General features: G+C 45.5%; 2 protein-coding genes across 4 annotated transcripts in view; one reads left to right on the plus strand and one right to left on the minus strand.

Annotated features, from left to right (window-relative positions):
* RGL1 (ral guanine nucleotide dissociation stimulator like 1) overlaps window positions 1-20340 on the plus strand; it is a 54893-nt gene extending 34553 nt beyond the window's left edge. For both annotated transcript variants that reach the window (XM_042033959.1, XM_042033960.1), the window contains exons 5-18: window positions 1559-1743; window positions 4867-4991; window positions 5628-5843; window positions 8981-9084; window positions 10167-10251; window positions 12078-12167; window positions 13318-13404; window positions 13627-13659; window positions 14367-14488; window positions 14791-14880; window positions 16090-16273; window positions 16906-17307; window positions 18394-18508; window positions 19028-20340. In XM_042033959.1, coding sequence (XP_041889893.1) covers window positions 1559-1743; window positions 4867-4991; window positions 5628-5843; window positions 8981-9084; window positions 10167-10251; window positions 12078-12167; window positions 13318-13404; window positions 13627-13659; window positions 14367-14488; window positions 14791-14880; window positions 16090-16273; window positions 16906-17307; window positions 18394-18508; window positions 19028-19125 — 1936 coding nt within the window. In that variant the 3' untranslated portion in view covers window positions 19126-20340. The remainder of the gene's footprint in view (window positions 1-1558; window positions 1744-4866; window positions 4992-5627; window positions 5844-8980; window positions 9085-10166; window positions 10252-12077; window positions 12168-13317; window positions 13405-13626; window positions 13660-14366; window positions 14489-14790; window positions 14881-16089; window positions 16274-16905; window positions 17308-18393; window positions 18509-19027) is intronic.
* Window positions 20341-23246: 2906 nt separating this feature from the next.
* Window positions 23247-27630, minus strand: part of COLGALT2 (collagen beta(1-O)galactosyltransferase 2) — a 47728-nt gene continuing 43344 nt past the window's right edge. For both annotated transcript variants that reach the window (XM_042033962.1, XM_042033961.1), the window contains 4 exons: window positions 26925-27057; window positions 25948-26075; window positions 25242-25448; window positions 23247-24860 (listed from right to left, as the gene is read on the minus strand). In XM_042033962.1, the coding sequence (XP_041889896.1) occupies window positions 24584-24860; window positions 25242-25448; window positions 25948-26075; window positions 26925-27057 (745 nt within the window). In that variant the 3' untranslated portion in view covers window positions 23247-24583. The remainder of the gene's footprint in view (window positions 24861-25241; window positions 25449-25947; window positions 26076-26924; window positions 27058-27630) is intronic.

Genomic DNA, 27630 nt, shown 5'->3' on the forward strand with positions numbered 1-27630 from the left:
AGACTTAAATGGATGTGATTTCTAAAATGAAATCTGTCTGGTATTAAAAGTTAATTGAGTTTTGAGGAAAAACCAACACCGTTCAGATGAGACACAGAGTGGGAGAAATTCTCTATATTGTTTCTTAACTATTGGTTTATTTTGGATGCTGCTGAGCAGCTGAGTTAACCAGAGACTGCTGTGGTTTCCCAGCTTGGAGCAGGAATGTGCCAGTATTTGTACACAGCTCCAGTAGCGAGTTTCCTGGGCTGGAAGAGACTTGAGATACAGAAGTGGTTTTGGAGACCTGGAAAGTTCAGGGCCTTTTTCTCAGGAAGTTTAGGTGTTTATCGTGCCTTTTATTCTGAAATAAGGAGCTTAAAGTTTTAAGAAAAGTGGTTATTTTTTAGTATTTTTCTAGTTTTTCTACACTGAGTTGAAAATTGTCAACAACATTGCAAATTATTTCTGGAAAAACATAGCTTAAATTGTCTTATTTTCTTACAAAATCAAGTTGAAATGATGATAAATCCTTGCAAATACAGGATCTAAGGGCATTCCCACAAGCATATATTGTGCAGTATCTAAGTACCAAACTAATAGATGGGTGTGGATGAAAACCTACATAAACCAGGAAAAGCAAACAAACAGATCACTTCCCCCCACTTCAGGCAGGGTGGAAACCACGCTGAGTCATCAGCTCTGCTTTCCCCTCATCCCCCTCAGTCTGTAGAAGGATTGTCCATGGGCTGGTGTCCTTTTTAGCTGCATGTATCTAAGAAAGTCTAGGATAACTTCCCTGAACAAGATCCAGTGGTCCTACAACTCCTTAAGCATCCTTTTCCTGCTCTGCCAGCATGAGCAGGACACCCTTTTTACATGGTGTAATTTGACAGCCCCTCCTTGGTTTGGGCTGAAGATGAAATCAAGACTCTGCTGATACATTTTTAATCACTAAGATTAGCAGGATCACTGTGTCTCCTAGACTCAGCTCTCTTGGCACTCCCAGGCTGACCCTGGCATGGGCAGCCTCATGCTGCAGCGAGGGTTTTATCCTCCCAGATGAGGCAATCCCTCTCACTGTGTGTGCCTGTGGGGGTTAGCTTTCAGGATTGTCTCCTTTTTCTCCATGAAAGCCACAGTTTCATGAGCAGGCAGGCTTTGTACCAAGACTGCAGATAAGAAGGAACATGGCATGGAGGGATATGCAGCTGCAGTATGGTCCCCAGACTCTGCAGCTGATGAAAGGCCCCAGAGGAAGCATTTGATTTAGCATTTCCACGGGAAAGGAGCCATGAATACCGTGTTTCCTCCCTGCTATTTTCCCACAACATCTCAGGGAGTGGTTCTGGAGCAAACACTGAGCTTTTCCCAGTGGCCCAAGATGGAATGAAGAAATTATGTTGTGCTGTTGATGGTGTGTGTAATGTCTGGTGGTTGCTAAACATGCCTGTAGTACAGCTCAGCACAGATACTTCAAGTGGGCTGTGAATGTCATGTATGTTTGTTGTTCTGTTGGATACAGGTACACTCAGTTCCATCTGGATGCAAACACTGTGTTCTCTCTGTTTGCTTGTAGTGAAATAGCATCAGTCTTACGGGCCTGGCTCGATCAGTGCTCAGAGGATTTCAGGGAGCCCCCTGACTACATGTGTTTGCTGAAGTTGCTGGAATATCTGAAGAATAATATGCCCAATTCTGACATGGAGAGCAGGGTGCAGAACCTCTTGAAGCAGTTTCAGAACCAAGAAGTAGAAGCTGTTGGTGAGTTATTGTTCCTTCTCTCTTTCTGTCCTCCCAGACTGTAAGGTGCCCCAGGGATTTATGTGCAGTACGTTTCACCACCTCTCATGCTTATCAATAGTATTGTGAGGCTCACTGGTGACTTTTGTCTTCCTTTTTTGTTTTTTAAAAGGAAACCCAACCTCTGTGTGAGGCTGCAGGCTCTGTGAGGGATGCAATAGTGTTACAGTGTGAGGTGCCTATGTCTGTTCATCCTTGGGTGGCTTGGGAAATCCAACACCTCTCTAATATTTAGCCAAAGCTTTGAGACTGCTGCAGCAGCCAAGTGGTTAATTGTCAGCACACTTCCACTATCACTGAGTTAAAATACACAGTTGCTCTCTAGCTGGGCTTCTCACTTAACGCCCCCCCCCCCCAAGAAAAACCCAAACAAACAAAAAACTGAATACAGAGCTGAGACAAAATACAGCTTGAGTCACAGGCTTTATCCTGCAGCTTTTCTTCCTAGTTACCATCTTGTCAAAGGAAGTGTCTGTGGGTGTTTTTTCCTATTGGAGTGGCTGGCTGCTGGTATCTAAGGACAGAGGAAAATCTTACGTTATTGGGGGTCACAGTCTGCTGGAACAATGGAGAACTGTAGTCACACAAACCTGACACATCCCCGTATCCTGATCAGAAAGCTTCCTGTGGCAGAGCTGGGAAGTGGGGAGAGTAAGGTATGAATGAGAACTGGAATCAACTTCCAGCTTTGGTAGAGGGGTGAGAGGGAATAATTCATGCCACAAATGATAAAGGAAATGCCAAAAAAACCACTTTCATTCCATAAAAGTCATGTCTGCCGGATGCTCCAGAAATACCATGTCAATGCCTAATATTGTGAAATGCCAAATTAACTTAGTCATGAACAGAAAAAGGAGTAATGCCCAGAGCCCAGGCCTTTATTGAGCACAGGTAAGGGAACAGGATGGCTAAGATGTCCCTAGTGCTGATCTTTCCTGGCTTGGTTCCCCCAGCTCAGACAAGGAAAACTCATAAGAACTATATTTGGGTTCATCTGCTCTTCAGAGTGAACAGAAGTTCCCAGCAGCCCTGCTTCTGTATTTGTTTCCTCAAGGGACAGCTGAAAACATTCTTTTGTGAGTCATAGGTAGGCCAATAGGAATGATAACATTTTCCAAATTGTGGAAGAATAGAGGCTAGTTATTAGAGTAAAATAAGAGGAGGGCAATGAAATTAAGCTGTGGGGTCTGCAGAGAAGACTTTTAGGATTGCCTTACTTTTATCAGAGCTCCATCTTCATACATTTTCTTTCAAAATTCCTGATACATTGTCTGCAATTGTTGATAATTACTGTCCCAAAGCATTCCTGCTGTGTTCTGAATTTTGAAATTTGGGCTCTAATCCTACGGCTTGATTTGGGTAATCAAACTTCTGTTCCCTGCTGCCATCAACCATGCCAGTAGATTAGATTACAGTACCAGATAGGAAGATTAAAGCTGCTTCTGGCCTCAATTCTTGCAGGTTGAGCAAGCAAACCAAGGAGAAGCAGAGGTTGCAGGGTCAGGAGGGACACGTGCTTGCTCTCAGTGCAGTCAAGAGGCAGTCAGACTTTGAGAGGGCTGAATGGACCAGAGGGGTCCTAAGATGATGAGATACTTGAATACAAGAGGATTCCAGCTTGTTGGAGAGCAGGGAAAAGACTGGTTACACATCTGTGAGGGAGAAAAAGAGGGACAAAAAAAGAAAATGAAAATTTACACTGCGCTTCAGGACCTCATTTTAAGCATGCTGTGAGGTTTTGTGTAGCGCTGCAGCTCAGTGATGAGGATTTTCAGTTGAATTTCAAGAGCCGAAAGGAAAAGGAGTTTTTACAAAGCCAAAAGGAGTGAGATTCTTGTAGCAGTTCAGTCCAAGTCCATTTAATTATGCAAATTGTTACAAAATGGCCACGGAAAAGTAGCGCTGGAACAGAGGTCTCCATTTACCACACTGAGCTCTGCTAATAAAATGTGCAATTCAAATGTACAGATGGAGATCAGCCTGTAGACATAACTTGTTACATCAAAACTGTAGCAATTTACATTGGTGATTATGTTTTGTTAATTACTGAAGGAAGGAACAATGAAGTATTTTGAAAAACAATGATTCTCTATCACGTTATCTGCTGTTGTTGCTTTAATGCTCTACTTTAACTGGATATGAAGTCTTGCATAACATTCTTCGTTTTTGTAAATGAAATCTCACCAGTAGTAAACTTAGTACTTTGGTTGTTAGTCTTTGACAAGTCCCTATTTTTTAATCCCTCTTATGGAGTTACTGTTGCCTTACAGTAAAAGGGATTAGGATTTTTTTCAGGGAGTTTCTGTTTGACTTCCTTCTCTACCATGAGAAACAAGGGTATATTTCTTGGTGTTTGAATTTTTGTTCCCAACTTCTGGGAGCCAACAGGTGACATGGCAGCAGCTGTGGAACCCTTTCCCTTCTGCACTGGCTCAGGTCCCTCAGTGAGGAAAGTTCTGCTCTCCCACCTCGTCTCTGCTGCCCAGTGCAGATTTGAAAGAACCATTCAGCAGAATACTGTAGGTGCTCACTGTATTCCATTTCCTGGGAAAAATTCCCTGAGAGGAAAGGTGAAGGCTGCTGGAATAAACTCTCTTCAATATAGCCCCTGTAGCCACAAAGGGTGCCAATAAATCTGGTATCTCCTTTTATTTCTGGATAGAAGAGCATTCCTAATGCAGTATTTTGGGGGTATAACTGCAGCCTCATGCCTTTGTAGTTTGATAATTTTTTTTCAGATTATAAATATTGGAAAGTAGATTTAAAAAATTGTGCAATGTCAGTAAGGAATTTTTTTGGAGGTGCTGGTGATGTTTTTTCTTTCAGAAGAATAGTTAGCAAATGGGTCAAGCCACTTCTCTGCTAAGATTTGTTCTCTCTATTTCCTTTTATTCCACCTTTGCTTTGCCAATTTAATCTTCTGGTCATTTTTCTCACTCAAATGGCACAGTGGGGCCATTACATCAGCTAGGGCCCTTGGGGCGTTCTGCTGTAATACAGTGATGTTGCAAAATAAACAAACACCTGCTTTGATTCATTGTTTGCTGTATAAATTTACTGAGTGTTGTTTTCCATTCTGGCCAGATGGGTTTTGTAGTACTTCTTCCAGTGACCTGGTTGATGGAGAGGAACTGGAGATCAGCAATCCAGAAGAATTTTCCTCTTTTCAAGACCACGTTGTGGCAGAACAGCTAACATACATGGATGTTGTATGTAGAGTATTGCATAGAATATAACTTTAAACAAAATAATATATGGGGTTTTTTTAAGTTATATTGCTATAAGTGCAGGGTTCCAGAGCGGGACTGCTGCTGGGAGACAGAACACAACTCTGTGGTTATCCCTGGTTATCCCAGCTGCTTCAGTCATTGGGCTTCTCCTTCTGTCATTCTGAAGGTTTTTTTGTTTTTGTTTTTGTTTTTTTTTTTATGTGTAGCCTCTTTTGCAAAAGTTATTACTTGGCACTGAGAAATAGCATGTTTTGACTATATTGCTACCTGGCTTAAAGATGTCTAGGTACTCTGGACTGTAACGCTCTGATTTTGCTTTGTCTGTATCAATCTCCTTCCAAATACCATTATATGAAAAAAATTTATCTCAGTTATGCAGCTGATATAAAGGTGTCCCTTATTTTCCCAGTATTGTTTAGCTGACAGCTCTTTTAGGGCATCAAGCCTATAAAGAGTGTGCCAAAGCGTATTTTAAACTAAGAGAGAGCCAATACTTACCTTTAAGTACCATATTAGATTTAGATAAAATTTGTCCTTGAAACCTGTATTTCTTCATGTGGATAAAAGAAATTTAGGAGAAACTTGCTGGCTTACCCCACCTCTGTTTCCCTCTAGATGCTCTTCAGAAGAGTTGTGCCCTACCACTGTTTGGGATCCATCTGGTCTCAAAGGGATAAGAAGGAAAACAAGAACCTGGCTCCAACTGTCAGAGCCACCATCACTCAGTTCAATGCAGTCACCAAATGTGTCATCAGCACTATCCTGGGGACCAGGGAGCTCAAAATCCAGCAGAGAGCCAAGATCATTGAGAAGTGGATTCATATTGCACATGTAAAACATTTATTCTGTTTAATGTTTTTTGGGTGGGTGCCTTGGAGTGAAGGAGTTGGGAGAGGAGAAAGGGGTTATACACATTGGTCCCAAGCCATCTTAGCTCTAATTCTTCCTATTTTTAACTGATTTTTTGGTGATACCAAATGAATATTGCCCTTCCTCTCCTCAGTTCTTCCCCACCATGGAAATGGGGTTGATACTTGGCCATGCCAAAGCTTTAAAGAAGTCCAGATAGCTGATATCAGTAGCTCTTCCCTTGTCCACTGATGGAGTAACTCCATCGAGGGAGGCCACTGGGCTGGGCAGGCAGGACTTCCTCAGCATGTGCAGTCACCTCCCTGTCCTCCATGTGCCTCTGCAGAGCTTCCAAGAGGATCTTGTAGCAGCTTCCATGTTTCTTAATCTTTGCATGAAGGTGGTTTTTCCATGCCTGCTTTACATAACTCTAGTTTGCTAATTTCCTAGGTTTTAATATTTTACTGTAAGCTTCCTAATTCCCCTCAGAGCACTGGGCAGCTGGCAGTAAATGAGACCTCTCTGGAAGAGACCATTTCATTTCAAGCACTTCCATGTGGATTTGTGTTGATTTCTAAGAATCACATGGATTCTTTTTGAGCTATACAGAACAGTCAGAAAAAGCTGAAGCCAGAGGCTTTCCAACCTTGAAAGTGTACTTCTGTGCTTCCAGAGGCAGCATTCAGTCCTGGCACCTGAGCTGTGGCAACTGCATGGTTCAAGAAGCTGGTATGGGGAAGGTCTTGGACCTCTCCTGTGGCACTTACGTCTGCTTGTTTTTATCATCATCTGATGGATGCTTTATTGCCTGTGTGAAGGGATTAGGAAGTTTGACTTCCAATTTCTACATGCAGATCTGAGTTGCAGAGGGCACCAGCTAAAAGGGCCTTCTTCCTGGGGCAGGCTGTAAAGAACTTTGTCATCATCCCAAGGCAGGAGGGAGGCCTGGGGAAGCCAGGACAGGCACTGCCCTCATCCCACTCACTCTTTGGGTGGAGAACTTTGTTCTACACCCCTGTTGATTCGGTGCTTCTCCCTTTACTTAATTCATACCCATAATTAAATGCTCCAGTTGTAGCATGAAACACATGAAAAATGTAGGTGCACACTCTGCAGAATAATGGCACATGCACAGGAGCTGGGGTGCACATATACTTAGCTGCCCACTTCTGAAGGCAGCTGGTTGCTTTGTGCATGCAAATGAGTGTTTTGAATAGTTAGGTGCCTGAACTAGAAAATAATCCACTCATTAAAGTACAGTTATTCACTGACAACTAAACTTAGCAGCACAGAGTTCCATGTTTGTTATCCCTTTGTGGCTTTTGGATCCATTTTCTTGGTTCAAAAGATAAACTGAATACTTTCTCTAACTGCCAGGCCTCTCTGCTCCACCTAGATCTAAGGTTCCTGAGCAGGAGCCGCCAATTTCACTCAAACAATATTTTCTCTAAAAATAAAAAGTAAAAATGAAATCATTAATATCCTGTTATGCTTAACATTTTTTATATCAAAGCTGTTTTGCACAGGATTCTTTCTGGTTTTCCCTCTGTAAAGGACACAGCATGAAACAAAATTATTCAAACCAGTCTTAGAAATTCTTCTTACATGCTTGCTCAAGTTTAGTCTCCAGTCGGTTGAATCACTGAGAACACTAAATCCAATATTAAATTCTTACTGTGCTCTAAGTTATACAGCATGCAATTAAGTCAAGATGATTCCAATTGGATCTTCCAGTCCAAACTCCTGTTGTACTGGGAAGCAAGAAAAAAAGCTGATAATTTGTGCCTCTAAATTCATGTTCTCCCCAACCTGAATTTCAGGTTGAACAAAAAGAAAGGTCTCATTCTTCAACATGTCAGTCTCTGGAGAAGAGCTGTTACATGGGGTTTTTTGGCCCCAAACCACGCAAAAATAGCTTTCAGGTCTGGTGAGTCCTGCCACATGTTCTTGAAGTTGGTCTTTAACTGACCCAAGTGTCCACCTGCTTCAGGTGCTGTCGGCCCAGGCTCTCTGCTTAAGCCATACTTTGTTAAACGTAGCCTCCTAATTAGCACAGAGAGTTTTTTGTAGGTCAATATCTGGAGGAGCCTGTACTCTCCTTAGCTGTTCAGTCACTTTTAATGCAACTCGTGAACAGAGCTGCTGATATATTAAGGTCTGAGTTTTGCTTATGCTTGAGGTTGCTTTACATTTGTTCAGTCCTACAAAGGAGATAAATCATGTCTGTTTTCACTGTAAGGATCCTTTACATAACAAGCATTACTAGGGTAAGAATCAGATTCATAAAAATGTTGATAAGCAGAATTGGAGTTTGAATACATTCTCATCTCCATGCAGCAGTCAAATTGGCAGGTGTTTTGTCTGCTGGATTTGCATGTACAGACACCTGTGCTGAAGTCTGTGGTGTCCAAGCTCTTGTTCTTGAGCCACCAACAGATTCCAGGAGTTACAGACCAGACTTTCCCTCTTGCTTCCCTCTGCTTTTTGAGGAGTCTGTGCTACTTTTTTGAGGTTTTGGTTATCCTTTTCCACCCAAGCTTTTGCCACAGAGTAGCTGAATAAGAAATGTCCATGAAGCAGTCTTGTCCATGAAGTTCAGATTTGATCCCAACTCTGGAAAAGCTGGGAAGGTTTTTCTCTTTAACAGTGTGCACATACTTGAATAACAGGTTATTCCTTTGCATGTCTTTATTTTTAATTGACACTGAGATGATTGAAGGTTTAAATTTCAAATACCACACATAAAGAGGCAAAGCCTGGTTTTCTCCCTAAGGGGTAAAAGGGATTGGTAACTATAAAAAGCTTTTGAAGAAGTATAACCTTTGTGCCTTTCACCATGGCTTCATGGACTCAGTTCCACTTTTATTTTTACTGGGAGAACTGGAAGCTGTGACACCACAAATATATGAAAGTGAGGAAAACAAGATCTAAATGCCAAAGCTTGTGAAGTGTTTGGTGGCTGGAGTGGGGAGTGATACTTTTGATGCTCAGTGTTTGCACAGCTGCTGCTCAGCAGTGAGAATGTGTAGCAGGCATGACAGGGCTCAGACAGAGGAGTACTAAGGTCTGTGTAATGCTGACATTTAATGCTCCTGTGTTTCCAACCGCTCCTTTCACAGGAATGTAGGATCCTGAAGAACTTTTCCTCCTTGAGGGCTATCATTTCAGCTCTGCAGTCCAACTCCATCTATCGGCTGAAGACCACCTGGATGTGTGTTTCAAAGTAAGCCTCTCCCTCAGTTCCCAAGGGCCACAGGGCTCAATGCTCCTTCTTTTCATCTTCTCCTCACTCTTCCTGTTCTGTTCCTTCACTGACATGGGTTCTGTCAGAAGAACCTCCTATTCCGGGGAGGCTCAGACCCCTCCTGTGAACTCCTCTTCCCTATTGCGGGGACAATCTGCCCTTGGGGATACTGGATTCTGTCCTTTTTTGCATACTGGGTCTTCCACAACCTCTCTCGAAAAACTATGGCACTAGCTTCTCACCCACCTCACCGCTCCCAGGTCACCATGATCTTTGCCTGTGGTCTTCTCTCCCATGAAGTTTGAGGAATTCCAGCTTGTTACAAATCCTCCCTACTCCTCTCCCAGTGCTGATATTTACATAAAATATATTCTCAAACTACAAAATCCAGTACTGAAGGTAATATTTCTTCCAGGGGAACAATTTATTGTGTTAATAATATTTACTGCCTGCCCCACAGATGCCAGAAGTTGCTGTCTAGAAAATACGGTGTTCTGCTCATTCAGTTTTGGCAAAAATCAACCAGATTTCTTTGATTTCGATAAACAAATTAAAATACCACTCTGCCAGGCAGTATCCCTCTGTATTTCCTCTCCACAGGTGGAGGTGGGATTTCCCTTCTGCTGTCCCGTGTTTCTGATCAAAATATTGCTAATCTTGTGTTTTTAGTGTTGGGCAAAAAACTACTCCTACACTTAAATGCTTCCAGCTTTCCAGAATGCATGGAACAGGGCAAAAATCAACTACTTTGGTTCCCTCTCAGCTGTTTTTCTGTTCCCTTGTATGCCCTGACCCATTCTCACACCGTGCAGACAGTTCAAAGCCCTGCCCAGGGGCTGCTGATGGTGTTTCTTTGCTGTCAAATAAGGCCCGACTTTACGGGGAGCACCAGAATATCCCACCAAGGCTCCCAGGAGATGTGCAGCATCTCACTGGATGCATTTTGGTGCTGTTATCTTTTATAAGTCAAACTGTTAATGATTGATGAGAAAAAAACAGAAACTTGATTGGATTTAGAGTGCTTGCTAATGATGTAAATGATTTAATCTTTTCCTGTGCAGGGATATCCTGCTGATGTATGAAGAGCTATCTGAGATCTTCTCAGACCATGACAATTATCTGACAAGTAGGGAGCTGCTGATGAAGGTGAGAACCAGTGTGAGTTCAAATCTTGTGATCTCAATGAAATCTGAGGTTTAACCCTTTTTGAAACCAGCTGCCAAAGCTCATCTCTTCCTCAAGGACCTTACTTGGTGCTTTAGGGAAGAGCAGGCTGTAAAACCTTTTGCTGGCCTGAGAGCTGATTTCCTTGTTCCTGGAAGAATCAGTAGCTTTAGCCTGTAGAATATGGATAGCCACAACCAGCAGGCTTTGGCAGCATGATCTGGGTGGACAGCAGGTCTTGCAGCCCCTCAACCCATGAGGTCACTGGCACCATGCCACAGCTTCAGCTGAGGAATCAATCCAAGATGTTTATCCCATTATGCTGTACCTTTCTTAGAACTAGGAAGCAGGGCTGGGAATTCCAAAGGAACAGGCTTCCTACTCTGTGTGTGGCCCGATGGACAACAAAGAGGGCTCTGTCTGGAGCAGTTTGACTTGTGCACTCGCCTGGGTGAACTCCAGTAAGCTCAGGAGCCTGAAAGGGGTGAGGAAGAATAGCAGGGAAAGGTTATGTTCTGCAAAAACTAAGGAATGTTTGTGGCAAGTTTTTTCCATTTACATAAAAAAGTTCCTATAAACTTGCTAACCAGTTCATTCTTTGGTAGTTTTGTCCAGCCAGTCTGGCATTTGTCCTTCAGCCCCTTGCCTTGGGATCTGAAACACTGTGTTTTGCTCAGGAATGGTGGGTGAACACATTCACATCTGTCAGTCTGTTTTGTTTATCATCCATTTATCAACATCTGTAGGTAAATTTTAAAGCAGGTGAGACCATAATAAGCATAGAGGGAAAATGTGTGTTCAGAACAGCCTATTTAACTAAGTATTAAAAGACAAAACAACACAGACTGAGCCCAGACCTCTGGCTCCCAGTAAATCACCCTCCAGCTGCCCTAAGTAGATTTGAAAAACATTTTGGAAGCAGCAAGAGGAGAAAAATTCCACAGAATAGCTAGAACCTCTCCCCTGCTTTTCATCTTGGACCATTTGGAGGATTAATATCCACTGAGTGCTAAAAGACTTTGTTTTCCTTCACTATAAATAGCCCCTGTAGGGAAGCCATGTTTGACCTTGCCTGTCCATCCTGCAAATCCAAGTGTGGAGCAAACAAAATGCCATCAGAAACAGATGGGGTGGCACAGAGAGGGAGCAGTGTTCTCTCCTCCTGAACAGACATTAATAATGATTTGTGACACACCTATGCAACCACTGGAAGAAACATGTAACTCCAACATCCCCTGTGCATCCAGGGAAATAAAGGTTTAAAGACCTATGCTGAAATATCTCATCCATTCATAGAAAAGCTGGAGTTGTGGGGATGGAAACCTACTCCTTTAATTTCCTGCGTGGTTTTGGATGAGTCAATAAGCCATAGTCGCTGGATCTTGGTGTTGCAGCATAAGAAAAACAACAAAGTGTTACATAAGATGGAGATGTTTACTTGTAGCAGGCCTGATTAGGGAATTTAGCAGCAATCCTGAGGTCAGGAGTGTCCGGACACCTGAACTATGTCTGAGCTTCTCTGATTTAAACTCCCAGGAGATTTTCAGCAGCCTTGGCTTTGGCCAAAGCTGTTCTGAGAAAAATTCCCTCATAGTCATCTTGTGTGATTTTTGTCTGAAATTCCCAATCAGCATCCGAGTCCCAGGAAATCAACACATGTATGTAGACACATGTGTGTCTGCACAGCAAATATTTTTTGCTGGCTTAACTTGTCTGGTTAAATGTACTTATTATTTTACATGCATGTAGTTGCTAGTTTACCACTTGGATCCTCCATTAACTGCCTTTAATTCTCTTCTACCTCACAGGAAGCAACATCCAAATTTGCGAATCTGGACAGCAGTGAGAAAGAAAATCAGAAAAAGTCACAGAAGCGACTGCAACTTCAAAAAACCAAGGTGTGTTTGGGGGGTTTTCTCCCCTTTTTGAACTGGTACCATGATTAACCCTAATTGGTCAATTCTATAAGAAGCAAAATCTAGAAAGGTCTTCACCAGCGTGAGTAGGCAGGAGATGATTGATGGATATAAACATGTGGTCATCACTTCCAGCTGTCTTGTTTCTGTCCTACAAGAAAGAGTTCCATTATCTACTCTTGTTACACTTTAGAGAGAAACACAATTTCCATGTAGTAAAATATGTGCTGCTGTAAATACTGGAGTTCTTGTGATAAAAAAAATTAGCTCTGGCAGAGCAGAAGTCTCATTTACTTTCAAACAAGCTCATGAAGCTTCTGACACACCAGCTTGAAAATTGCACAGGCTTCTACAGATTGCTTTGTAAAATGTGTCTGGGTTCCAGTCTGTTGGCGAAAATAGCTTTTGTCTCAAAGCTGGCAAAGATCTAAAAGGATGGGAGGAGAGAAATCTGGGATAGGGAGGCAAAAGTGCTGAATATGATTTTTGTCTGTGTATTTGTTTGACTGGAAAAAGTACAGATCCTTTTGGATGGTAGAAACAAGTGTTTCCTTCACAAGTGTAGAGCCAGCCTGAACTCTGCAAGTGCTGGCAGTCTAGAAGTTTAAAGTGTGAATAATTAGCACTAAAATGCAGTGGATGGCTGGGGAAGATGGTCACTTCTTGGAGAGAGAAAAAAACTGTGGCTTGATTTGACTTCACTATCACAAGGTATAATCAGCCATCATTAAGTAAAAATCCACGGGGATGAAGCAGAAACTGCTCATACAGGCTGGCCAGGACCATTCCTCAGCTTCGCCTCTTGCAGCAGGTGACAGAGGGACCCTGTTCCTGGTCCTCAGTGCTTCTCCCACAGGCAGGGTTTCCTGGGGGACCCACTGTTGGGAATCAATGGGGCAATACTGTGATACAAAACCACTGGGTGATACCTGTGAGAGCATCCTGGTCTCACTGGAATTGGATTTAAATTCTAGATTATCTAATGAGAATGATGTAATGAAAGAAAACATCATTGTAAGACTGCTGCTTGGTTAAGCAGATTAATTTCATTTTCTTACACAGGAGTGTTCTGGAATTCTAATTATTCTCATTTTTCAGTTAATTTATCCAGCATTACTCTGCTCACTTGCAGGGAGTGATGCAAGGCACGGTCCCATACCTTGGCACCTTCCTGACCGATCTCATCATGCTTGACACAGCCCTTCAGGACTATGTTGAGGTAACTTGGGGCAATTTTGGAATGCTAAATACCCTCCCTGCCTCCCCAAATGAGTTTATCTGTTTCTGTATCTTCTCCTTCTGCAGCTCTTAAAATATGTTTTCAAAGAGAAAAAGGAAACAATATGCAGTGTTATTAACCAGAACTTGTGTGAATTTGAGTGCATTTATCTCAAGGTACAAGTCTGGGTCTTCTCTGATCCCTTCTCTTTCCTTCCAACAGGGTGGCCTGATCAATTTTGAGAAAAGACGAAGGGTAAGTTGAATGTTCTGTGATTTTTGGTTTATTGATATCCTTTGGGCAAGGCCATTTATCTTTAGCAGCTGAACCAGACCTGGTGGCAGGAGACCTTTGCTTTCCAGAACATGCAGTTAGTAAATATCTTCCTTCTCCTGCAGGAAACTCTTTGTAGGTAAAAGGCTGCAGAGAGCAAACGAAGTACAGAGGACTGAGAAATAAATGATGTCAGTCTCTCAGTCTCATCCTTGTTGGTCAGAGATAAGTAATGTCCTGTAGGAGTAAAGGTGCTGGGGTTACCTTGGGCTGAATGAAGTCAGGCCACATCTCCATCCTGGGGCTTGAAAGCAGACCTGAACTTGGCTGTGATGGAGCCATTTCCTGCCCTTAACTGCTCAATAACCTGCCCTACACAATCCAGGGTTATTCTGGCAAAGTGTGTGTACAAATGCAGTTACAGAAGAGCAGCACACTCTGGTCACTTGCATTAAGGGGGTAGCATTTTGTGTTCCTCTGGAGCAAGTGTGAGTGCACATTATGAATCCTAGGAAAAAAACCCCACCTTTATTGTTAGAAAACTGGTTCTTGAAATAGTTACTCAACTGAAACTGAACTTCACATCAAGCTAAGTTTGTCCTGAGTCCCTTGTTGTATGATTTCAGAGTACGAATGAATATCATCTTGTTTTCTAATTAGACTTTCTGTATGATTATTTCTTGTCTTAGGAATTTGAAGTCATTGCCCAAATCAAGCTCCTGCAATCTTCATGCAACAGCTATTGCTTGATACCAGACCAGAAATTCATCCAGTGGTTCAGGAGGCAGCGACACTTAACAGAGGAGGAGAGGTAGGTCCTCAATGCAGCTGGCAAACCTCTGTTCTCGCCCCTCCCCCCCACACCTGGGCAGGTCATGGCAGGGACATACAAACACTGGAGAGCACTAGTTTTAAAAACAATTATAAAGAGGTGAAATATCCCCTTGGGCCTGGTAAAATGCGGGCAGGACAGTGTTCCTCTTTGTGGGGCTGCAACCTTCTATGAGGAGGGAATAACTGAAGGGTTCTTGGATTTCTTGAATGTTGCTGCTGTGAGATGTACAACTAAATAATATTGTCTGCAAATATTCGCCTGCTGCCCTCTGCCTGCAGTTACAAACTCTCACGTGAGGCTGAAGCAGCTGCTGATACCAACATCCTGTCTCCAAAATCCCAGAAAAGCATGGTGAAGAGGATCAGCACGTGAGTATGATGGGGCAGAGGGGGTTTGGAGTGGGAATATGGACCTGGATAACTCAAACAAGCAGCGCTCATTTCATCAGCTGCAAAACCTGGCTGGGGATCCACACCCCTGCACTGCTTTTAAGGAGCAATGCAGCCTTGTGGCTGAAGCTGTTCCTTTGTGTTGTTAGAAGTAGTCATGAGGATTATTAATTATAAAAGAGACTAGAATCCTTCCTATGGTGTCAAAAAAAGGAATCATTTTAGTGCTGGATTATAATTCAGTACCTATTGTGTAATAACTTCCCTGAATGCAGCAGCAAAACAGAATAAATGAGTCTCATCTATTATTAGTCTAAATTGCTATAGACATGCAAAAATTCCTTGCAGGATTTTAGTATGAAAATTGAGGTTAGCAAAAAGGCATTTGATAGTGGAAACAATCTGCCTTCCAGCTGGAGAAGGAAAAAAAATCATGGGGATGTGGTCTAATTTGGTATAATACCACAAAGATTCAAACAGGAGGTGGGTAGAGGACAAGGCCATGCAGCTAGACATGAGAAACAAGAGGCTAGCAGGAATGCAGGGAAAGCTGCATGGAATAAAGCAGAGTTCAAAGACTAAAGTAAAAATATCTGCACTCTGAATGTGTTTTGCAAATGAATACTGTAGAAAAGCAGTGAGTGACACCTCTGTAAGCTGTATGAAATCATTAACTGCATGCTGATGCTCCCTGCTCCTCCACTTGGTGGGTCAGACCAGCTTGTTTCCTTTGGCACTCCTTTCAGGTCACTTGACCTGCATTTAGAAATGAGTGTCGGAGAGGGAGAGCCTTTAATTTACACTTTATGATCTCTTTATTGTGTGCATCTCCAGCCTTCTAGAGAGAACCTGGTACCTGTGGCACCCTGATAGAGGGCAGGAATTGGCAACAGGGTGAATTTGCCCTTTGAAGTCTATTAAATGAGCCTGAAAATGTGAAGAGACCGAAGGGGAGTGTTGTTCTAGTGAAGCATGAGCTGGTTGTGGCCTTGCAGCTGTGGGCACTCTGGGTCAGGAAGGTGTAGTGTTAGCCGGTAACAAAGCCTGTATAAATACCACAGAGGAAATTAAAACAATAGGCCACTCCAGAGAGGAAAAAACTCCAGAATGTAAGAGTTCTGAACCAAGGGACAACTTTGCTCAGCCCAGCTCTCACTTACTGGCTTTTATGCTTTCTTTCTATACTAGACTTTTTCTGGGCACTGATGTGTTCACCCCACCCAAAGAGCAACCCCCGAAGAGCTCTCCTGTAGGAGGGAGCTCTGGGGAAAGCACGGATTCAGCCAGTGTTTCATCGTGTGAGTTTAATCACTCTGAAACTGAGGATGTGTGTGTGACTCCCGTCTCTAGCCCTGAGGACCCTCTGAAAAAGGTACAGCTGAGGCCTCTGTATGCTGCAGGCAGCCCCAAGACACTTGCCCAAGGCTCTTGGCCTTGACTAGAGCATTGGTTTTAGTGGAATGGAGAGAGAAATGTGAAAAAATGGAAGTAATCCAGTCAGGACTCTTGAATAATGTTCTGTGTTGCCCCTTACAGTGGGTTTGTTCCTGTCAGGAAGCTTTTGAGCAAGGCAGAGGGAGAGAAAGGAAAAGGCTGAGCAGGGGAAGGAAGGGGGCAGTTTCAAGGAGAATGGCAGCAAGGGAGTGGTGTATTTCCACTTGTGGAAGCAGGAGTGCCTGTGATACCCTCTGCTCCTTCCCAGCCGGTCCCAGCTGCTGGGATCTCGTGCTGTTCCTTGGATCTGCTGCCACCTCCTGGACAGCTCTTACTGCGAGGCCAGAGCAACCCCAGCAGCACAGAAATTGTCATTAAAATGCTGAAATCAATCAAGTGAAGTTCAGTTTTCCTGGAGACAAGGAATCCTCCTGCCAGCAGGTTGGACAGAGTGTGGGTGACTGAGGTTTTGTCTGTGCCGTCTGCTTTCTCCCGTTCTTCTGGCACAATGACACACCCAGACATACCAAATGTCTCCTTTGTGACAGCACTTTCCTTTCTGTTGTGCAGATCTCTGGATACCCCTTATCCTCCTGTTCTCCTGACTCTTCCATGAGCACACCTTCCTCAGGGGTGTCATCTTTACCCTCATTCCTGCTGGCCTCCAATGACGACAAGAGCTCTGTGGGCTCTGACAAGGGCTATGACTCCGACAAGGGCTCCATCAGCTCTGACAAGGGCTCGATCTCCAACAAGGGCTCAGATTCCAGCAAGGCCTTGGACTCCGGCAAGGGCTCCATCTTTGACCCTGGCTCAGGCTCGGACAGTGGCTCCATCCCCACCAGGGACTTGGGCTCGGTGCTGAGCAGCGCCCCCAAAGAGCTGCCCGTGTACAACCGGCAGAGTGGTGGCTCATGCATCATCCGGGTCAGCATGGATGGGCTCCACGCCAGTGTCTACAAGAGCATCCTGGTGAGTGGCACAGCCCTGGCCTTGGCAGGTGTGTCCATGGCGGGTGACTGAACCTATCACTGCATTGAGAACACCCCTTCACTGAGCTGGCTCATCAAACCTGGCTGGAAAGGGAAAATGGCACATGGTGCCAATGCAGCATGTGTGGAGCCTAGTAAGAATGAGATGTTTGAAAACAGCTTTGGGGAAGTATCTAGTCTGGAAATTGAAGTCTTTGTTTTATCAAAAAGCTCCAGGTGAAGCACTGTGAGCACATTCAGGTTTTGACATAAGATGCCATGTTTTTCCTGGAGCAGCTTTCCCCAGGAGCTGGTTTCTGGAAACAGGGAGCTGCAGGGGCAGGAACTGACACACCCTTTAATTCTGCAGCTTTTCCCTGTGAAGAAGGGAGAATCTCCCTCCTCTCGCCAGACCAGCAGCTCCAGAATTCAGACATTTCCCTCTCTGCTTATTCCAGACATCCTGATACTGCCACTGGTGCTGGACCATGGGTGATGTGGCTCAGCTCAGCTGGGGACCCTCAAGGCCTGCCGGGGAGAACAAACATGGTTCTCAGCACCTTTAGTTCCCGATTTTAATGGTCTCACCTCCCCAAATCCAGCCAGTTGTTCCCTGAGAGCCTGACGGATTTGGCTCCTGGGGAGACTGCAGGAGGCTCTGGAGGAGCCCTGTGTCTGCTCCAGATGCACTTCCACAGCACACAGCAAACCCAGCTACAAGGCCAGAAAGCTCTGCAGGATGTCCAAGGAAGTGCTTTGCACAGGAGCCTGCAAATAGCAGTTAGGGCAGCTATTCAAGGGGCTTTTGTGGCTGGTGAGAATGAGGTCTCTCAAAGGGAACAGACACTGGGATTTACTGCTGTCTCTTCTAGTACCGTATCTGTCAGCTTGAACTAAAAAGCCACCACCTCCAAATGTCATAAATACTAAGTTTAGTATCTGTCAGTGCCTGCCCCTTTGTTACTGACCCACTGTGGTTTTTTCAGTTCTCTGACATCTCTTCTAAGATCAAGCAGTCAGGTTTTCACTAATTATTAAATCACAAGAGTGAATGAGAAGAATCTCTCATTGCAACTTATCTTTCCAGATAACCAACCAAGACAGAATCCCTGATGTCACACAGCGAGCCTTGCTGAAGCACAACCTCGAGTCTGATGCAGTTGAAGATTACGAGCTTGTGCAGGTCATCTCTGAGGACAAAGGTAGGGAAGCAGAACTCTGCTGCTGCCTGGAAAGTTCTGTTGGATTTCAAAGGAAAGAGTAAAATGGGAAGCATTAGAAATGCCATGGACAGGTCACAGCTGCCAGTGAGATCCCCCTGGCCACTCAGAGGTAGTTTCTGTCAGCACAGCCCCCTGCCCACAGGCAGAGCCAGCTCCTGGGCTGCCAGGCAGACCTCATGTGTGCCATGCAGCCATAGAGTGACCACAGGATTCGGGGTGGGGGGGATGTCCTGCCTCCCTGGGACTAGGCCCTTGGATCCCACCCATCATCAGCCTTCTCTAGGAGAGGCTGCCACAGCCTCTTGCCAAGGTGAGCACGGCCTGGGCCCAGCCTCCCCGTCCTGCCCTGCTTCCTTTCCTGCAGGAAGCTGCTCCCGATGCCACTCTGGCAGAACAGGGAGAGGGCCCTGCCCATGCCATCCTGCTCCCTGTCCTCTCCCAGCTTTCCTGCAGCCGTGCAGCCCTCCCCACTAATGCTGCTCTGGCCCTGTTCTGCAGAGCTGGTGTTCCCTCGCGATGCCAACGTCTTCTATGGCATGAACAGCCACGTGAACTTCGACTTCATCCTGCGGAAGAAGGTAGAGCTGGTTGGCTGAGGCTGCACCTGCACTGCCCTCCTGCGTTACGGGGAATCTGTCAGAATTTCCTGTTGAAAATGTGCGATTGGAGCAATGGGCAGCCCTGGTGCAAAGGCTCCGGACTGCCACATTTGTCTTGAGGACACTTGACAAGCCAACTCTTGTGAGAAAAGAGTCTCCTTCGTGTCAGTATTATAGAGAAGATGATCATCTGAATTTATTTTTATAGAACTGAAGCAAGTTCTGAGTACATGTCTGCCTAAACCAGCTGGAAACTTTTTGGACTTCTTCTGCACCAGAGAATGACCCCTTTTGGATCTTTTCCAAAGAACTTTAAAATGAATGAACTGCACTTGCCTTTGCATGAACATCATGAATGGGACACACAAACACTACTTTGTGTTGGATGGAGATCTTAATGTCACGACAGGGTGGTTTCTGTTGGACTTGGTTAAGCCATGGACCAGAACTTGATGCCTTTTGTGTGCACTCCCATGTGACGGATGGACCTCCTCCCAATGTGCAATTCCTCTGCAGGAGGTGAACTTTGAACCTTTTTAAAAGCCATAAGTAAGACGTTGGATTGTAAGCAGCCCTGATTTGAGACACATGAAATAGATACAGTATTTCTGGTTCTGGTGGTAGCACTGTGCACCCCTGTGCAGATCTAGGAGTTATTATCCAAATAGATAGTTTAAGACTGTTAATGATCATTCGTTAAAATAGAGTTTTATCCATGCCTGGGCCTTTCCCCCCCAGTTCTGTGCCACTAATTTGCAAAACTGGGCTCAGGTAAATTTTACACTGCAATTGGATGTATCACTTCTGTTTACAGGTAGGTAAAACAGACTGACTGTAGGTATATTGTACATCCAAGAGACCTACGGTAGGTCCCACAAGCCTGGTGTAGGTTGTAATCTGAACAATTAATGAATTCCTGTTGTATGTTTGTTTGGAGTTGTTACTGAGCCTTAACCTTTGCCCAGAGTTAGGGCAAGACTAGAAATTAAGTTTTCTCTGCTTTTGGTGTCTGTACAGTGCAGTTCCTTGTGTACATAGCATAGCTCCTAATGTATATAGTACTGCTCACTCAGAGGGTGTATAGCAGTGTTAAGCTGAAACGTGAATGTTCTGGATTTTAAAATTACACTTTCCAAATGTTTATATATGTTACGTTTTTAACTGCTTACCTGTAATCTTTATATGATAAGTATATAAATTGTTTTTCATTAATATTTGCCTGGAATTGGTCAATTTCCTTTTATTAGTCTGTCAGATATGTAAAAGCATCTCACTCCACTTCCCTTGCGGTCACTTGAAGAAATCTTCAACTTCTCCACTTCTACTGTTTAACTTCTCAACAGCAAAGCCAAAGCCCTCCCAGTGCATCAGCCATGCACAAAGCCTGTGAGAGATAGGGATATTTTGTGCTATTTCATGAGGTTTCAGCTTAAAGATTTCCATAACTGGGTAATTTAGATTGCACACCAATTTTACAGCTTCTGCATGAAATCATTCTCTCTTGGGCCACTGAATGACTTCTGAGGCTAGATAATACAACAGAAGTGCTTTTGAGTGTATCTATTTCTCCCCATTGTCTCAATCGTGGTGTTTTTTCCTCCTGCTCTCCCAGTCATTACCTTGTTGTGTTTTTCCCTCCCTGCATAAAATACAAACATTGAGATAAACAGTTTACACACTACAGCCCCTTCTGCCATTTCACAAATCACTTCAGCATGAGGCTCTTAAAGCTGCCCAAAAGTCTCACACTCACTCCCTGAACTACAGCTGCCATGGCTACTTAAAGGCCTCTCATGTTATACGAAGGAAGACAAAACAAAGAGTACCTGAATCTGATTCTTAAACTGCTTCAGGCCACAAAACCCAACACTACAATCTTACTCCATTTCCTTCAGGATCAATACAATCCATTGGTGAACTTGGAATTCCATATGCCATATTGAGAGCACAACAGCACTTTTCCATCCCTAACCCAAAGCAAAGACCAAGCTGGTGGGCTCCAAGCAGTCTTACTGCAATTAATCATTTTTAGGGCCTGCCACCACAGCCTGCCTTGTGAAGAACTTGCCAGAAGGCTGGTTCAAAGCTGGTACTCCTCCTCAGTTTTGAAACCCATTAGCTGAGTCAAAAAAAAAAACAAGTTGTCTCAGGGACCCAAGTTGTGTCTAAGGCCCTGCCATATTTGGCCCATGGTTGTGCATGTCAACAAGATAATGAAGAACAGTTTACTGTTTAATGGTGGGACCTTGACCCTTAAAGAGAAACAATGTATTGGTCAATCTATAGGAACTTAACCTGTGAAAGAGGAACAATGCACAGTGGAGCTGATATTGGCATGGAGGGGGTATCATGAGTCATTGTGGCCTCATCTCACACGCTGGCCACCTGTGAGATGCCATTGTAACTGAAAAAATTCCAGTGCAGAGGAGGAGGTCTAAGGTGTGGTTCTAGGGAGGAAGGGGAGAGAAGGACAAGATGCACACCGTTTCCATCCAGGGGATGGCCTGAAGATGCCCTGCCTGCCTGCCTGCCCCTCCCGCCTGAGCACCATGCTCCCTCCTTCTCAACAGCTCTTCACGAATCCAGGGGTTGGTGTGTATTATTTGCTGCAGCAACTAATAACATAAAATAAATTTGCTTTGCAATCACAATTGTGTCTCAAGTTTTTTGTGCACAGGCATCCTCCCCAACCTGTAACAAAAACAAGTACATGGAAAGTGGAAAAATACCAGAAAAATCCAGAGGTGTTTCAAGTGGCTCCTATTTTCCAAAACACATTTGATTCTGGGGAGAGCAAAGCTTGGGCAGCACCTGCTAAAGAACTGGAAACACAGGCAGGGAACAGCATTTGTCACATGGGTAGAACCACTGGCATCAGCCAGGTCTTGCTTATGTCAAAAGATGGAGAATTTTGGATGTATAAACACACACACAGAGAGTAAAGGACCAATCAGCAAGACTGAGGCCTTGCCTGCTCTGAAATTGACACAGGCATTTAATTCCTATATCCTTTATCTGTTCCCCTCCCCTGAAACCACCATCAAGCCCCCCAGTGCCACTTATTTCCCAAGTCAACTAAAAGGAAAAACATGCACTAAATCCCCACGCTAAAAACCCCAGCCCTGCTGTAAACCTGTTTTTCATAAACTACCACTCTGCTTAAGGAAATCAGTTAAAGCGAACTCAGGGTCCCTGAGCACCCGAACCAGCTCCACTTCTCAGCAGTTCTATTCCAGGCTGACACATCCTCACATGCACATGTCCCTGCCTTCCCATGGCTGCGGGGCTGGCAGTGAGGCCAAGGAGCCCAGAAGCTCCAGTTCAAGGTCGTGCGATGCAGAGACCTTTTCCATCTTTCATTATTTGAATGAAGTTAAAAAACCGAAACAGGGACAACTCAAATATCTTGTATTTTTTTTAATCCATGCTCTGTTTGCTGGTGAGGAGCACCCTGTGCTGATGCAGGGAAATGATGCGTCAACACACAGGGAAATCCCCCGGCAAGGGGAAAGGAAGGAGAGGCAGCTTGTAAGCACTGAAGTGGGTCTGTCATGGAACAAAAAGCATGAGGGTGGAAGAGATGTGGCTCTTGTATCCACAGTGACACCTGGGTGCTGGATGCTCACCTGGTCATGGAGCCCTGCTCCTGCAGGAGCTTCTCACTAACACCTCTGGGATTTCCACTGTCCTTCACACAGGCCATGTGGGCTCATGAAGCAAGAGACCTGCAGAGGAAGCAAGAGGGATTGTGAGCAAGGAATGACTCAGGCCATGTGTGGGCCCATGGTGCAACCTCCATATTCACCAGGTCATGTGGGCACCTGCTCCCACATGGACACCAGCAGGAACTTGGCTTCCAGGTGGGAACTGCAGAATGGGCACCTTTATACAGCCAGTGACTCCATGGGAGAGGGACACAGCCAAGAATCCCTTGAGCTGGACTTCCATTAATCTCCAGTTAACACTCAAGGTCAGGCTGCAGGGGACTTGGAACAACCTGGTCAAGTGAAAGGTGTCCCTGCCCATGGCAGGGGCTTGGACTGAGTGACCCTTAGAGGTGCCTTCCAACCCAAACCACTCCAGGACTCTCCCACACAATGAAGAACACACACAGCTACTCATCTTGCACCAGGTTCTATGTATTATCAGACCGGCTGACAGGTAATAACATGTCTTCTGTAGCAGAAAGCACAACATTGATCAGTAATTATTCAAAACAAACAAGAATTAAAACCAAAACACCAGCCACACATACTCAATGCTCAGATCTGCCAGCAGGTGAGTCCCCAGATGGCAATTCCAGGAGGGAATCCTCCCACTGCCCAGCAGCTCAGGGTCTGTGCCAGCTGCCCTAAGCAGTGTAGTCCATGATCACCTGGCCTCTGAGAAAGGATTTTTTAAAAAAACTAAACACCATATCCTGCTGGCATATGAGCCAACAGCAAAAACATCAGAACTCATCCAAAAAACAGACAAGTTTGCTCCTCACATGAAAAAATATCCAGGCAAGTCGCCTTTCCGTCCTGTAACACACAATTGTATCGGGTTGTTGAGACAGTAACATTGCTGTAGGTTCTTTTGGTTTTATAAGGAGAGTTTGTAACCTAACTTCTTACATTTCAAGTTCCCAAAACTCCTACACCTGCTTTTATGGCATAAATAAACAGGCCTGCCAATAGGCTGTGAGGTTTTGTTTTCCTGAAGGACTAAGTTGAGGCGTGGGTGAAGCAGGATGCAACATGGACCAACTCTGCCCGCATTCCCTTCAGGCAGTGCAGACACAAATAAATCCAGCCACCTCCACTTGCACGGCTTCCATGACTTCAGACATGCCAAGACATCTGTTCTGAATCCTGAGGCCTGTTCAGATGGGATGCAGCAAGATTAAAAATGAGCTGAGGGGAAGCCAGCACTGGTTTTTTACAGGAGTGTGACAGGGAGAAGACACAACAGAGGAGCACTGCTCCCCCGCATTGAACATTTTGGGGAAACATCTTGATTCTGATAGGGATCCCTTGGAAAACAAACCCAAATCCTCCAGATGCTCAGCAAACAGGGAGGTAAGAGCCTACAGACCTACAAGGAGCAACAGTGAGGGAGCAGCCCAGGTACAGCCATCCCGAAAGGTACTGACATTTGTACACCTCTATATATTAATCTTTATAAATACAGTGTTCTACATGAGGAAGTGTGGAACGATGTCATTCCAGACTGGTTTCTTTTAACAAAAGCTTGCCAGGGCTTTTGTTCAGATCTGGAACACTTGTTCGTCTTCCTCCTTGGTGTCCCACCCTGTCCTCGGCGGCCTGGGCAGGTGTCTGGCCCAATCCCACACAAGGCCCTTGGGAGCAGTGGGAAGGAGACCACGTGAAGAGCTGCTCTACAACTTTCAAGGGTGAAAAGCTAAAGTGTGAGGCAGGTTCAGCTGTTAACAGAGTCCCGAGGAGGCAGGCGGTCATAGCTCATCCCTGGATGATGGCGCGTTAAAGGATGACTGGGAGGGCAGGGCATCCTTGTTCTGGGCGTCGCTGTGGATCTTGCCCTGCTGCCGGGACTTCCAGGAGTGTGTTCTGTCCCAGTCCGTTGATACGGTCTCATTGTCCCAGATGGTGGAGGTCTCTGTGTCACTGAGGTAGCCTGGCTGCCCCGTGTAGTGTGTGGGGTAAACAAGAAGGGGTTCTGCTGAAAAGGCCTTCAAGTCTCTGGACTCGTAGTACTCCATGTACTTTGTGCTAAGGAGGAGAGAAACACCATCAGCAAGAACAGAACCTTCACTGGTGCCAAGCTTGTCCCTGGGAGACATGGCAAATCCCAAGAGCAGATTGGTCTGGGAGTGGGAGTAGGTGCTGGGGTACAGCCGGAAACACATCCTTACAACCACACACACCCGTAGAACCAAAGCCTGTACCCAGAGACAGCCAAGTGCTTTAGAACCAGCCCACAAGCCCTGCCCCAGGCAGGGACAATTCCCCCGTCACCTCCTTTGACCTGTGCCAGGAGGACACAACCAAGCACCACAAGGAGTCTCCACCAACCATGCTACCAACAAGATCTGGCTTAAGATCAGTCAGCAAGACCCAGCCTGTGTTCCCCTGAGCCACAGAGGGACTTACACAGGGTGCTTGTTGTACATGATGGGCAGGAATTCATCCACAGGCAGCATCTTGCTGAAGGGCTCAGCCCTGATGAGCTTCTGAGCCCCGTGGAAGGAGATGGCATACCCCAGGGTCCAGTAGGAGTAATCAGCTTCCACCAGGTTCCGGACATTGGGAACGGCTCTCTCGGGCTCCTGTACCTGCATCCTTTTCCGGCCAATGTAGCTTCAGGGGTAAAAAGATCAAGGAGATGGGAACCAAAGTGAATCTGTAGCAATCAGGACAAGGCTATTCATGTCAGCCAGGGCAGGGCAAAGGTTCAATCCCAGAAGCAATCCCTGACACAGCTCACAGATTTCTATCCTGCCCCACTCCCAGACATCCAAGTCTAACCCAGTGGGTGGTACAGCTGTGAAAGGCTTCCTAAGGGACCTAATGTGACAGTCGGAGGCTCAGGACTGAGCTCTGCTGGTTCCTCTGTCACAGCAGCATCTCCAACACAGCTGAGGTCAAACAACACTGTCCACCACAGGCAGGGATGGTGCCTATGGGGCCTCCCGGCACCAGCTGCCCCAGAGGGCAGATCCGTCCCGATGGGAAGAGCCACCCAGAAGTCTGTGCCACTGTCCCCTGCACTGCAGCATCAACTGCACCTCTCCCACGCCCCAGAAGTGCTGCCAACCTCCTCATGCACCCAGGAGCTCCCAGAGGAGCAGGAACTTACATAAGCTCCCAGTCTAACTGGGCTTGCTCGATGTCGTCCATCAGCTTCATGAGCTTCCTCTTGAACTGGTGCTCGAAGCGCACATCGTCCTCAATGACGAGTGTCTTCTCCAGGCCCCTGCTCACCACCTGAAACATGAGGGCTCCAACATGAGCACAGTAGCCCCCATGGATGCCTTGCTGTCACCGAGGCGACCCTGACTTGGCACTGCCTCCCAGACCATGCAGGCAGGGAGGGTGGAAAACCACTCTGTGACATATACATGATATGCCAAGTCACTAGAACTTGCTCCAGTCCAGATGCAGAATTAGGGGAAAAAAACCAGGAGTGTTTTTTTAACCCCATTTGCTTTTCAAAACCTTCTTGCCTTTCTTCTAAGCAAACTTGCCCCAGGCAGGATATTGCATGGATTGCAAAAACAGTCATGAAAATGTTCTGATAAAAACCACTTAGAGCTGAGGGCAAATGAATCACAGAATCCCAGAATGGTTTGGGTTGGAAGGGACTTCAAAGCCCATCCAGCTCTGCCATGGGCAAGGACACCTTCCACTATCCCAGGTGGCTCCAAGCACCATCCAACCTGGCCTTGGACACTTCCAGGAATGGGGCAGCCACAGCTGCTCTGGGCACCCTGTGCCAGAGCCTCACCACCCTTGCAGGGAAGAACTTCTTCCCAATACTCCATCTAACCCTGCCCCCAATGTCAGTGGGAAGCCATTCCCCTTCTCCTGTCCCTCCATCCCTTGTCCAAAGTCCCTCTCCAGCTCTCTTGGAGCCCTTTTAGCTACTGGAAGGGGAAAGGGGAGATGTGAAAGGTCAACACTGCATTCAAGAAAGACCCCTGCAATCCAAGGAAATCAGTTCCATCCTACACTTCCAGAAACCTGGGCTGGATCCGATGCTCTGCACCAGGACTGGCGATGCACCAGGAGACAGCGCCTTTCTGCAGGACCCCCAAGGCACCCCAAAATCCTCACCTCCTTCCAGATGTAGTAGTGGCTCAGGAAGCAGCCGATCTCTCCTCTGGTCAGGGGTCTGGAGGAATATGGGTCCCGGTACCCCGGCAGCATTTCGATGCTGAGAGCTTTGAGCTGACTCGTGTTCAGTGCTCTGGGAAACAGAGAGTATCTAGCACCATTGCAAAAGAATAAATCAATTCAAGCCAGACATGGGCACGGCATGGGGAATGCTGCTGATGTTCAGGGAAAAGCCACACCTTGAGAAATTCCTACACTTGTTTTGCTCAAAAACACAGAGGAAAATTACCTTCTTGATTTACATCTCTAAATCAAGCTGATACATCGTATCCTTAACTCTGCCAAAGACCTCTCATGGGACCATCAATTATCTTTAACTCTGCCAAAAACTTCCTGTTGGGACCATCCACTTGCCAGGTGCTTGGCTTTGATTAATTTTCTGAGGCCTTGATGGGATCCCAAGTCTCCAAGACCACTAGATGGCATGTGGGCTCCCGTTTCCTTGAGACCTTTTCACAACTCACGAACTCAAAATTTCTGCCTTGATTCCTCATTATAAAATGGTCTTAAAATGCCTTAGAACCACAGAATCATTAAGATTGGAAAAGACCTCTAATACCCTCGAATCTAAGCATTAACCCAGCCTTCTCCCAGGGATGGGGCCTCTACCACTGCCCTGGGCAGCCTGTGCCAGACCACCCTTTCC

The sequence above is a fragment of the Corvus kubaryi genome, unplaced genomic scaffold (genome assembly GCF_017639235.1).
Source record: "Corvus kubaryi isolate FWS band 111438036 unplaced genomic scaffold, C.kubaryi_AGA036_p1.0 37361, whole genome shotgun sequence".
In the NCBI taxonomy this organism is placed as follows: domain Eukaryota; kingdom Metazoa; phylum Chordata; class Aves; order Passeriformes; family Corvidae; genus Corvus; species Corvus kubaryi.